The sequence below is a fragment of the Sciurus vulgaris genome, assembly GCF_902686455.1.
Source record: "Sciurus vulgaris genome assembly, chromosome: 17".
NCBI lineage: Eukaryota > Metazoa > Chordata > Mammalia > Rodentia > Sciuridae > Sciurus > Sciurus vulgaris.
The window spans coordinates 61,123,580-61,135,335 of record NC_136478.1 but is presented as its reverse complement, the minus strand read 5'-3'; the positions used below and the strand labels follow the sequence as shown (position 1 = coordinate 61,135,335).

The window sequence follows — 11,756 nt, the reverse complement described above, 5'->3', positions numbered from 1 at the left end:
GGCGCTCAGTCTAGGTTAGGAGGTGTGGATTTCGATGCCTGGTCAGCCTCATGTAGCCAGGATGAACCGCTGGCCTTATCTTGGCCGCAGCGTCCGCCTTTGTGAAACAGGTGGAAGTGGAGGATGAAGAAACGACTTCCAGATGCCTGGCTGCACAGTCTGCTGCGGATACCAAGGCTGCTTCCCACTTTCCGGACTCTTGGCCTTTACTTCCGCCATGTCTCTTGCCTGGGATGTCCTCCCTGCTCTTTCGCCCATGCTCACTGCAAAATGTGTCTTATCATGATCCCAGGGCTCAAGAGGCTTGCCCTCCAGAGACTTCCCCATCTATCCCAGGCTGGGCCAGGTGCCTCCTGGGGGCTCCCACGTTGTCTCGTGCTCCCTCCACGAGAGTGCATGTCATCCTGCCCAGGCTCTCAGGTTGCCCTTACTCCCCCACAGAGACCAGGAGCGCTAGAGGGCTGGGCTGGTTCTGCCTCCCATCTGGTTCTGAGAATTGCTTAGCACAGGCTCTGGGCCCCAGGAGGTTTGAACAAAAACACTGCATTAACTAAAAAAACCAAGACTCCGAAGCCAATGCCATCCTGTTCACACCCCGTCCCGTCCACAGACAAGGCCAACCAGAGCTGATAGAAAAGAACGATTTATATACAATTTCATAGGGACAAGGGTTTTATACAGAGGGCCGAGTTCTGGCATACCCTCCATCCTGGGGAGAAAGCCAGAGGGGCAATGGAGCCTAGGAAGGGACCAGTTTGTAGCCTTCTTCCTCTGTGTCCTGGGTCTGTGTCCTCTGATAGGTGAATCCTCTCGCTGGGCCTCAGTGTCCTGTGTAAAATGGGATGATAAATATGTCTGCCTTATTGGGTTGTTTGAGAATCCATGGACAGAGGAGAGAGGAAGAAAGTACTTAGCTCTGGGCTGGGCACAGACTGCCCCAAACAACTCTGTTCCCAGAGTGAGCGGCATCTGCTAGGACATTACTGTCCAAGAAAAACTGCAGTGTAGGAAATGTTCTCCATTCCTGTTCTCCACTTGGTCAGCCATCAGCCACCTGTGACTACTGAGCACTTCAAACATGTCTACTGCGACTCAGGAGTTTTAAAAAATTTCACCTAATTTTAGTTAAATTTAAGAAATTAATAATATGGTTATTGAAGAGTAAGAAAGCAGGCTGGCTGGAGACAAAGGTGGGAAGGAAACTTCTCAATGTACTTACTTCCTTTTCCAAAAAAAAAAAAAAAAAAGAAATTCCTGCTTAGAAGCAAATCCTGAAGTGAAAAATCACCAAATTTAAAAACGGACCCAGTCCAGTTATTGGAGAGTTACCTATGCTTTGAACAATTTGAGTTCATGACTCCCATGTCTGAAGTGCAGATTTCCTGAATGTTAAATGCAGATCAAGCGTTTCTGATAAAAAATGTGTCATTCTGTAGCTCAGTGGAGCCCTTGCCTCAGGATTGCAGAGCCCTGGGTTCTATCCATAGCATACACCACACCAAAAAAGTGTTATCTGAATTGAGATGTGTCATGTGTGAAACACATACTGATTCTGAAATATGCAAAGAATATAAACTATCTCATTGATTATGTTTTGGATATACCAAGTGAAATAAAACATACCTGTTTCTTTGCGTTTGTTTGTTTTTAGTGGTACTGGGGATTGAACCCAGGGGTGTGCTACCTCTGAGCTACATCCCCAGCACTTTTATATTTGAGACGGTGTCTTGCAAATTGGCCAAGGTTGGTCTCAAACGTGCAGTCCTTCTTCTTCAGCCTCCTGAGTTGCTGGGATGACAGGCATGTGCCACTGTGCTGTCTAAAGCTACCTGCTGCTTCCCCGCCCCCTTTTTTTAATGTAAGGACTAGGAAATTGAAAATCGCACATGTGGTTTGCATTCTATTTCCACTGGGCAGTGTTTCTCTGAGGGCCTTTCGTGTGTCACTTCACTTAGTCTCATGACAACCCTATGGTGGAAGGACTATTTTAGAGACTCTTATAAGGATAAGGAAACCCAGGTGGACAAGTGAAGGACACATGTCAGAGTAAGACAGCCTGAGGGCTGGGGTGTAGCTCCCGGTGGAACACTTGTCTAGATGCTCATGGTGCTGGTAAGAGTGGGGGTGGGGGTGGAGAATGCAGCCTGGAGTCAAACTTTAGTTGTCACTCACAGCTGTGTGACTTTTGGAAAATCATTTCACTCTCTGTGCCTTGTTTTCAGCCTGTGTGAAGTGGGGATAATAATAGCACTTCTCAATGAAGCGTGTTAATTTGTGGAGAGGTCCAGCCCCAGGCCTGTTGGTGTGACTATGAGGACTGTTTCTTGGTAAATTCCTCTGGGCCTGGAGACTCACTGGGCCTTCCTCCGGGTACCCCAGCCTCCTCTCCCCATACCTGTTTCCAGATTCTGTCTTCCCTCACATGTCTCCCACGGTTCCCTACTGCTCTGGAACACCCTGAGCTCTGTCACACCTGGAGGACTTAGAAAAGGCAGTTCCCCGCCACACCGCCGTGCCATGCCATTCCTGCCCCAGGAGGACACTCAGTCCTGGCATGCAAACTCCCGCACCCAGATATTTGCCAGGCTCTTCATTCCCTCAGGTCCCCTGAACTCAGTGTCTTCTCCTGATCTTGCTTTTCCCCCAGGTTCCCCACTGGCTACCCTGTCACCGGGACAGATCTGAGGTCATCTGTGTCCACCAAGCTGGTCAGTCCCAGTCTTGTGCTTCTTGACCCCCACCCCTGACTCTCTGCCCCCCCCACTCTCCCTCCATGGTCCTGCCCTGAACTCAGGTCTTGGTCACTTTCTGTGGACCCTCCCCTGACCTCCTCCTTGGCCTCCTGTCTCTTCTTCCGGCAGGTCTTCAGGGGCCCATAGGAATCTTTCAGCACCTAGCACTGGCCCTGCCGCTCCTCTGCTCACAACCCTCCCATGGCTCCCAAGGATACCCCCGCCCTCCAGACTAAGTCCAGAGTCCCTGGCCTGACATCCCGGGCCCCACAGTGTGAAGAACTCACCAAGATGAGGCCTGGGCCAGGTCAGCACTCCGCAAGCAGCACACCTTGGGGACTGGAGGCAGGCGGCACCTGTGGCCCCCACAGGGTCAGCCTCAGGTGGGTGGGCAGAGCCTCCATCCACCCCTTCTTCCCTTCCCATCCCTTCTGCCCACCCAGCTGGCTCACCTGGTCCTCACCTGAGGGGCAGGGCGTCCATTCGCCCTTCGCCAGCGCAGACACAAGAAAGTGGCCAGCAGCGGGAGGGCTGCGGGCAGCAGCAGCATCAGGAACAGCAGATGGGACTGTGGGGCTGGCCCAGCCGTTGCCCCCAGGGCCCCGGGACTGTTTGGGGGCGGCAGTGTCGAGGAGTCTAGGGAAAGAAGGAACTGGGTGACGGAGGAGAAGAGCCACATCAGGGAAGGCAGGAGGCCTGGTGGGGCTGGCTGTGTGACCTCAGTGGGCTCCTGGCCTCCCTGTGCCACAGATGCCTCATCCCCAGGGAAACGGGGAGAGATAATGGTCTCGTACTTACCTCATGAGGCTGTCACAAAAATTATGCGTGTATAAATACCGAGTGCTTAGAAGAGAAGCCGGCACACAGGTTCTATTTTCTTCCACACTTAAACTCAAATGTTTGCAGTAGTTATGTACCTGTTTGTCTTCTCCCAGTCCTCTGTGAACCCACCCCCAGGGCAGCAGGAACAGAATCTGTGTTATTCACCACCCAGAACCTATGATTTAAATATGCGAATGAATGGACATTTAGATAATAAAACAGTAACAGAGCTGGGCATGGTGGCACACCCCTGTAATCCCAGAGACTCAGAAGGCTGAGGCAGGAGGATCACATGTTGGAGGCCAGCGTCAGCAATTTAGGGAGCCTCTGTCTCAAAATAACAAAATTAAAAAGGCTGAAGTGTAAATAAATACAATTTTCTCATACTAGACAAAGGTGCCAAAAACTTGCAATGGAGAAAAGATAGCCTCTTCAACAAATGGTGCTGGGAAAACTAGAAATCCATATGCAACGGAATGAAACTAAACCCCTATCTCTCACCCTGCACAAAAATCAACTCACAATGGATCAAGGACCTTGAAATCAGACCAGAGACTCTGCATCTTATAGAAGAAAAAGTAGGTCCAAATCTTCAACTTGTTGGTCTAGGATCAGACTTCCTTAACAGGACTCCCATAGCACAAGAAATAAAAGCAAGAATCAACAACTTGAATAGATTCAAACTAAATAGCTTTCTCTCAGCAAAAGAAACTATCAGTAATGTGAAGAGAGAGCCTACAGAATGGGAGAATATCTTTGCCACACATACTTCAGATAGAGCACTAATTTCCAGAATATATAAAGAACTCAAAAAACTCTACACCAAGAATACAAATAAATCAACAAATGGGCTAAGGATATGAACAGACACTTCACAGAAGAAGATGTACAAGCAATCAACAAACATATGAAAAAATGTTCACCATCTTTAGTAATAAGAGAAATGCAAATCAAAACTACACTAAGATTCTATCTCGCCCCAATTAGAATAGTGATTATCAAGAACACAAGCAACAATAGGTGTTGGCGAGGATGTGGGCAAAAAGGTACACTCATACATTGCTGGTAGGGTTGCAAACTAGCACAGCCACTCTGGAAAGCAGTGTGGAGATTCCTCAGAAAACTTGGAATGGACCTACCTTTGGACCCAGCTATCCCACTCCTCGGCCTATACCCAAAGGACTTAAAATCAGCATACTACAGAGATACAGCCACATCAATGTTCATAGCTGCTCAGTTCACAATAGCCAGATTGTGGAACCAACCTAGATGTCCTTCAGTTACACACACACACACACACACACACACACACACACACACACACAATGGAATATTACTCAGCTATAAAGAATAAATTAAATTATGGCATTTGCAGGCAAATGGATGAAATTGGAGAATATCATGCTAAGTGAGATAAGCCAATCTCAAAAAATCCAAAAGACGAATGATCTCACTGATAAGTGGATGATGACACATAATGGGGGGTGAGAGGGAGGCAAGAATGGAGGAAGGAGGGACTGTATAGAGGGAAAAGAGGGGTGGGAGGGGTGGGGGGAAGGAAAGAATAACAATGAATCAAACCTCATTACCCTATGTAAATGATGTAAATGTATGATTACGCAGATGGTATGCTGTTACTCCATGTACAATCAGAAACAACATGTATCCCATTTGTTTACAATAAAAAAAAAAAAAAAAAAAAAAAAGGCTGGAGTGTAACTCAATGGTACAGTGCTTGCCCAGCATGCACAAAGTGCTGGGTTCAATCCCCTGCACTGCAGGTAAATAACGAAAGAAACTCGGTGACATAAGATATGATATAAGCCATGGTGCTCCCTGGGGCTCTGCAAATTTGGCCCTTTTTGTTCCCTCTGTGTCTTCAGCTTCCCTCCTACGCCACAGCTTCAGTCACATGGGCCTCCCTGATGTCAGTTTTCTGCCCCGGGGCCTTCGGCACTAGCTATTCCTTTGTTCCCAACTTTCAGTGATTTTCCAGCCACCACCGTGGCTTAGGATCCTATCATCCTGTTTTAATTTGATGACAGTTAGCTACTTTCTTGTTTATTTGTGTGCTGCGTGTTTATCAACTGTTTCCCGGATTAGTGTGTCAGCCCTGAGCTGCGGTTACTGGGGGTTTTTTTTGGCGGTAGTGTGGATGGAACCCAGGGCCCTGCACATGCCAGGCAAGTGCTGTGCCTCCTCGCTACAGCCCCACCCTACTTCTTTCTTTCTTTATTCAGATTGAGTCGAGCTGATTTGCCCAGGCTGGCCTCCAGCAATCCTCCTGCCTCAGCTTCCCGAGTAACTAGGATCGCAGCACCTAGATCACGAAATAATCTTTTAAAATGTTGAATGTATGTTGAAACGGTCATGTTGGGATATTGCCCTAAATAGAATATTATTTAAATCATTACCTACTTAATAGAATCGTAGACTGGGAATGTTGCTCAGTGGCAGAGCACTTTCCCAGCACATGCAAGGCTCTGGGTTTCACCCACCAGGAAAAAAAAATATGCCCCTTATGATCCCAGCTACTCTGGAGGCTGAGGTAGGAAGATCACAGTTCAAGGCCAGCCTGGGCAACTTAGCCAGACCTGTCTGAAAATAAAAATGTTTCATGTGGATTTTTTGACCCAGGGCCTCTTCCATGCTAGGCAGTGTTATGCCACTGAGCTACATCCCCAGCTGGAAATAAAAAACTTTGTTTGTTTGTTTTGTTTTGGTACCAGGGATTGAACCCAGAGATGCTTAACCACTGAGCCACATCCTCAGCCCTTGTTTATGTTTAATTTTGAGACAGGGTCTCACAAAGTCCTTTAGGACCTCGCTAAGTTGCTGAGGCTGGCTTTGAACTTGCCATCCTCCTGCCTCAGACTCCGGAGCTGCTGGAATTGCAGGTGTATGCCCCTGCACTGGGCAATAAAAATGTTTTTAAAAGGGTGGGATGTAGCTCAGTGACAAAGCACTCCTGGGTTCAGTTCTAGTACTGAAAAAAAAAAAACTAAATCATTAAAATAAAATTAAAGAACATAATTATAGAGAACAGGCTAGTGGCTGCCAGGGGTCAGAGTGACCATTACTAGAAGGCACCCTTAGTGCCTCAATCATGGGGTGGCTACACAAAGCGGTGCCTGTGGTAAAACTGCAGAGAGCTACACGCATGCGCGCGCGCACTCACACACACACACACACACACACACACACACACACACACACACACACACTGTGCTGGTTTGAATGTGTCCCCTCAAATTATATATATGGGTGGTGCTAACACCCAGTACCTCAGAATGTGACTTTAGTTGGAGGTTAGCCCTTCTACAGGTAATCAAGTTCAAGGGTGCTCATTGGGGTGGCTCCGATCCAACAGGATGGGTGTCCTTATTAAAGGGGGAATTTGGATAGAGGAATATACACTGAGATGGGCTGGGCTGGGGCTCAGTGGTGGAGCACTTGCCTGGCACGTGTGAGGCATGGGTTTCATCCTCAGCACCACAAAAAATAAATAAAATAAAGGTATTGTGTCCATCTACAGCTAAAAATATTTAAAGATTTAAATATATATATACACTGAGAAAACATCACGACCATGAAGCCAGCCAACTTCCAGCCAAGAGAGTCCTGGAGCAGATTTGCTGTCACAGACATCATGAGGGCTGGCCCTGGTGACAAGGCATCTTGGACTTCTGGCCTGCAGCACTGGGACATCTGTGGATTAAGTCACTTGGCTTGCGGGGCTTTGTCATGGCAGAGCACAAACTCATACACACACTCAAGTGTGTACAAATAAGTGGTAAAATCTGAATAAACTGTGGATTGGACCTATCAATGTCAATTTCCTGGTTTTAATTTTGTTCTTTTAGTTAATTTAACAAGCAAAATGTAACACTGGGGAGGCGGGGCACAGAGGGCGAGGGATCTCCTTAATTTCTTTGCAGTTTTCCTGTGAATCTATTATTGTTCCCAAAGGAAAAAAAGGTTAAAAATAAAACAACTGGGCCTGGGTTTGTGGCTCACTGTCAGAGCGCTTGCTTAGTATGTGTGAGGCACATGTGATCCTCAGCACTGCATATAAATAATAGATAAATAAACAAATAAATAAAATAAAGATATTTTTAAAAATAGATAAAACCAACTATTCACTTGCTAAGAATTAAGAAACATTGCCGGATGCAGTGGTCCATGCCTGTGATCCCAGCAGCTTTGGGAGGCTGAGGCAGGAGGATGACAATTTTAAAGTCAGCCTCAGCAACTTAACCAGGCCCTAAGCAACTCAGTGAGACCCTGTCTCTAAATAAAATATAAAAAGTGCTGGGGATGATGGGGATGTAGCTCAGTGGTTAAGTGCCCCTGGGTTCAATCTCTGGTACCAAAAAAAAAAAAAAAAAAAAAAATCCTGGGGGAAAAAATGAATCCATTTTTTTTTTTCCTCCACATGGCTGCCAGGAATTTAAAACTGAAACACGTGACTTGTGCCGTGTCTGTTGGACAGGGTTTCTTAGACGCACAGGCAGGGATTACTGTTCCCTTCTGCAAGATGAGTAAACTAAGGCAGAAAGGGGAGTGGACTTGCTCCAGGTCATAGTGGCCAGGAGAAGGGGCCCTCTGGACACACTGAGCGGGATGGTGACAGGAGGGTACCAGTGGGCTTCAGGGGCTGGGAGCCGTTACCGGGCTGGCACTGCAGCTCCAGGCACTGAGAGAAATTCCGGCGGGTGATCCAGGGCTTCAGAGCCACCAGCTGCTCGGAGGTGTCCTGCAGGAGGTGGGAGATGTTGGTCTGGACGAAGCGAAGGCAGCTGGGGAGGGGCTGGGAGCAGGGGAGGGAGATGTCACGGCCACATCACCCCAGCATCTCCAGCCAGCCAGCCCAGGGCCTTCCCTGCAGCAACACGCAGCAGTGATCCGAACAAGGTCTGGGTCTCGGAGTTGAGACCCCCAGCTGCCCCGTGCTCCCTGGTGGCATGGGGACATGACCCCTTAGCAGTCCCTTTCATCAGACCTAAGAAACCTGGGCTTCAATTGTGAAGCCCTTCACCATCTTCTGGTACCCAGCAGCGGGGTCCCTGGGGAACCTCTGGGGAAACAGAGCTCCAGCTCATTCTCCCTTGGGGTGCTACTGCAAAAGAACTCCCAGTGAGGCCACCAGAGCTTCCCCTGCAGTGCCTGGGGGCCATCCTCCCCTCATTCCTCCTCCAAGTTCAGGGCTCACCTGGAAGGCACATAAGGTGACAAAGTGTATTTCAGTGTTGACAGCCTCCAGGAGGCCTTGCATCTGGGACCCGGCCACAGTTTTGAGTTGCTCCATCCAGCGCTGGGCCAGTACCAGCCGCCACAATGCCCTGCAGAGTTCTTCCTGGGGAGGGAGAGACCACACCCTCAATCTGAGGGAGGAGGGCTGGGGCCTGGAGCCCTGGGTCTGAGGAAGAGGGAGGCTATTGGCCCACTAGTCTGGTCTCTGAAGGGTGGTGCATCTTGAGTCAGGTCCCCACCTCCATCCCAGGCCCATCCCGTGTGTGACTCACGTCCTGCAGGTTGGAGGCCACAGTGACTGGGTAATCTTGAAGCAGGTAGTCAGACTGCAGGAGAAAAGAGAGCTGGAGAAAACAGAACTACGGAGACTCAGAGATGGAGGGCAGACATCTGGGGCGGGGGCACAGACCAAAGGAGAGAGATGACAGATACCCAGCCACAGAACCTTGACCTCAAGCAGGGACCCAGGGGAGAGGGCCAGTCAGAGAGGCTCACCAGCTTGCGGATGGTGACTGAAAAAGTGGAGGTGATGGGGCTGTGCTTGAAGGAGCAGTCGGGGGTCCCCCGGAGGCCAGGGCTCAGCAGCAGCAGCAGCAGCAGCGAGGACTGCAGGTGTGCGGGGCTGGTCAGCTCCACTGGTCCCTCATCCTCTCTTGCCTCTTCCCTTCTCAGGTCTCATTCCAGATCTTCCCGTTCCCTCTCTCCCCTGCATCTTGGCTGGTGTGTTCCCATCTCTCCCCAACATGCCCTACTCCTCTGCTTCTTGTCCAGCCTGGTCCAGGTTCATCCCATCCTGTCTCAGGTCTCTCCTTCCCTCCACCTCCCCCACATCTCTCCCCTCCCTACCTCTGTTTCCCCACCTCTGTCCACCTCCCCACCTCTGCACATGTCCTCACGCTCTGTCCACCTCCCCATCCCTGCCACCTCCGCCTCCCCTCCCCATCTCCCCCTCAGCCCGCCCATCTTGACTTGGTGCCCCACTCCCCCCAGGTATACGCACAATTGGGCTCCAGGCTGGCGCCAGCACTATCATCTCGGCCGAGAGCCCCTCATGCCTGTGGCCGGGTCTTGGAAGGGACAGAAGAGCTGGTCTGGGACACGCACCCCTCAGCCCCTTCCTCGCCCGCCCCTTCGCCTCCCCGCCCCTCCCTCGTGCCCTTGATGTGGCTAAGTTTCCGCCCACTACTCCCCCAGGCTTCCTGCGTGAGCCCCAGTTACACTGAAAACTCATCTCCCCTTCCAAGAACCCCGACGTCCTGTCCCCGAAACCCTCTGCAGGTCAGGGACCCGGGACCCGGGCTCCCCATCCCATGCTCCCTCAGCCGCAGGAGCGGGGACCCCAGCCCCTCCCCTCGGGGACCTGGAGTCCCATTCTCCTCACGCACTAGGCTTGCCCCAGCTGGGTGTGGAAGGGCCAAGCTGGGTGACAGCCAGAGACCGAAAGTGAAAGGAAATTTTGGGGGGAGACCGCAAGCAGGGGTGGAATCGGGTCAAGGCGTAGGGCGCCCCCTGGTGGTGACAGGTGGCGCCTTCGCCTGGACGGCGTGCCCCGCGCACGGTGCTTCAGCACGAAGCTCTCTCTGCCTCTGCTAAGACCAAGGCACACTGAGAAAGGCACAGGACAACCTGAGCCTCTAATCGCCCTGAAATCTCCTTCCGCCTCAAGGTAGATGGCAGCTCCATCCCTCCAGGCGCTCAGGAGCAAAGCCTTGGTGTCCACTTGGCCTCCTCTCTGCCTTCCACTCCCCACTGGCAGGACAGTCTTTGAACGAATGGATTGGCTACTCCTTCAAAATGTAACCAGAATCCTACCAATTCTTGCCACAACTGCCTTCCTCTGGCTCCTGCCACCACCTCCTGCTCTGCCTGGGATACCACTCACTAGGCTCCCTGCTTCAGTCCTCAGGGGACACCAGATGCTCTCCAGGCAATTCAAAGAAGTCCATGCAGACCTGTCAGCTCCCAGCGGCTCCTGCCCCATTCAGAACAATAGTCCTAGTCTTCCCTGTGGTCCACATGGAACTGCAGGATCTGGTTCTGTCTCCCCTCTGACCTCACCTCCTGTCCCTCTCCAATACCAGTACACCTTGCTGTGTCTGAGGTGGGCACGCTCCTGCCTTAGGACCTTTGCACTGGCTGTGTCAGTCTGAAATGCCCTTTCCCCAGGTGCCTGCGTGGCTCACCTGCATCGCAGTCAGGTGTTTGCTTAAACACACAGGCAAAGGATTTCTGACACCATTTCAAAATTATACTCCTCCACACACCCCTTTTTAAAATGGACCCCCACCCCTGCAGCACTCCTACTCACCCCTACTTCATACTTATCATCTCCTAACACACCATGTAGCTTTCTAATATTGTCATTTCCACCAGGGGACATGGGCTTCAGGAGGCCCTCAGTGGGTATCTATTTTACCCCTTCTGAGTTTCTAGAACTATGTCTGGCCCTAGCAGCTGCTCCACTGAATCATTTGCACAAATGGATCCTGACCTCTTCCTTCATCACCATACTTGAGTTACAGAGAAAGTGTCTGGCTTTGCCTCTGGGAGATAAAACTTTGTTTCCCTGGGAGTTAAAACCTTGGAATTTCCCAGGTATTAGGAGTGTCACTGTTATTCATGGTTGCCACCTTGAGTTTATGCTGAGGTAGGCTGGTCATACTAGAAAGACCAATTATGTGATTAGAGGGCTGGGGATTTGAGCCAGACTTGCGAAACTCTGGAAAGTGCAGGGACCACGTCTGCCTAAGGAAGCCCAGGTAAACCTCTGGGACGCTGGAGCCTTCTCTATTGGTGAGCGCAGTATGCCAGGGAGGTGAGATGCTGGGGACGAGGGCTGGGAAAGTCAACCCTCAGCACTCACGAGTTCTTAATTCTCAGATTACTCAACCAAGGATTGAAAAACTATATATTTATGTGTATTTATATATACATTTTTTGGTACTGGGG

The 11,756-nt window shown here is 50.3% G+C and overlaps 1 protein-coding gene across 5 annotated transcripts in view; it reads right to left on the bottom strand.

Moving 5' to 3' along the window:
* Window positions 1-627: 627 nt before the first annotated feature.
* Window positions 628-11,756, bottom strand: part of FLT3LG (fms related receptor tyrosine kinase 3 ligand) — a 14,818-nt gene continuing 3,689 nt past the window's right edge. The window contains exons 1-9 of one of the 5 annotated variants that reach the window (XM_079118061.1): window positions 10,193-11,031; window positions 9,808-9,874; window positions 9,303-9,413; window positions 9,080-9,133; window positions 8,767-8,910; window positions 8,226-8,364; window positions 3,185-3,368; window positions 3,020-3,088; window positions 628-828 (exon numbers count right to left, since the gene is read on the bottom strand). In XM_079118061.1, the coding sequence (XP_078974187.1) occupies window positions 657-828; window positions 3,020-3,088; window positions 3,185-3,368; window positions 8,226-8,364; window positions 8,767-8,910; window positions 9,080-9,133; window positions 9,303-9,413; window positions 9,808-9,840 (906 nt within the window). In that variant the 5' untranslated portion in view covers window positions 9,841-9,874; window positions 10,193-11,031 and the 3' untranslated portion in view covers window positions 628-656. Of the gene's footprint in view, window positions 829-3,019; window positions 3,089-3,184; window positions 3,369-8,225; window positions 8,365-8,766; window positions 8,911-9,079; window positions 9,134-9,302; window positions 9,414-9,807; window positions 9,875-10,025; window positions 10,128-10,192; window positions 11,032-11,756 lie in introns of those variants that run through there. The other 4 variants (XM_079118060.1, XM_079118059.1, XM_079118062.1 and 1 more) reach the window with 4 other exon arrangements.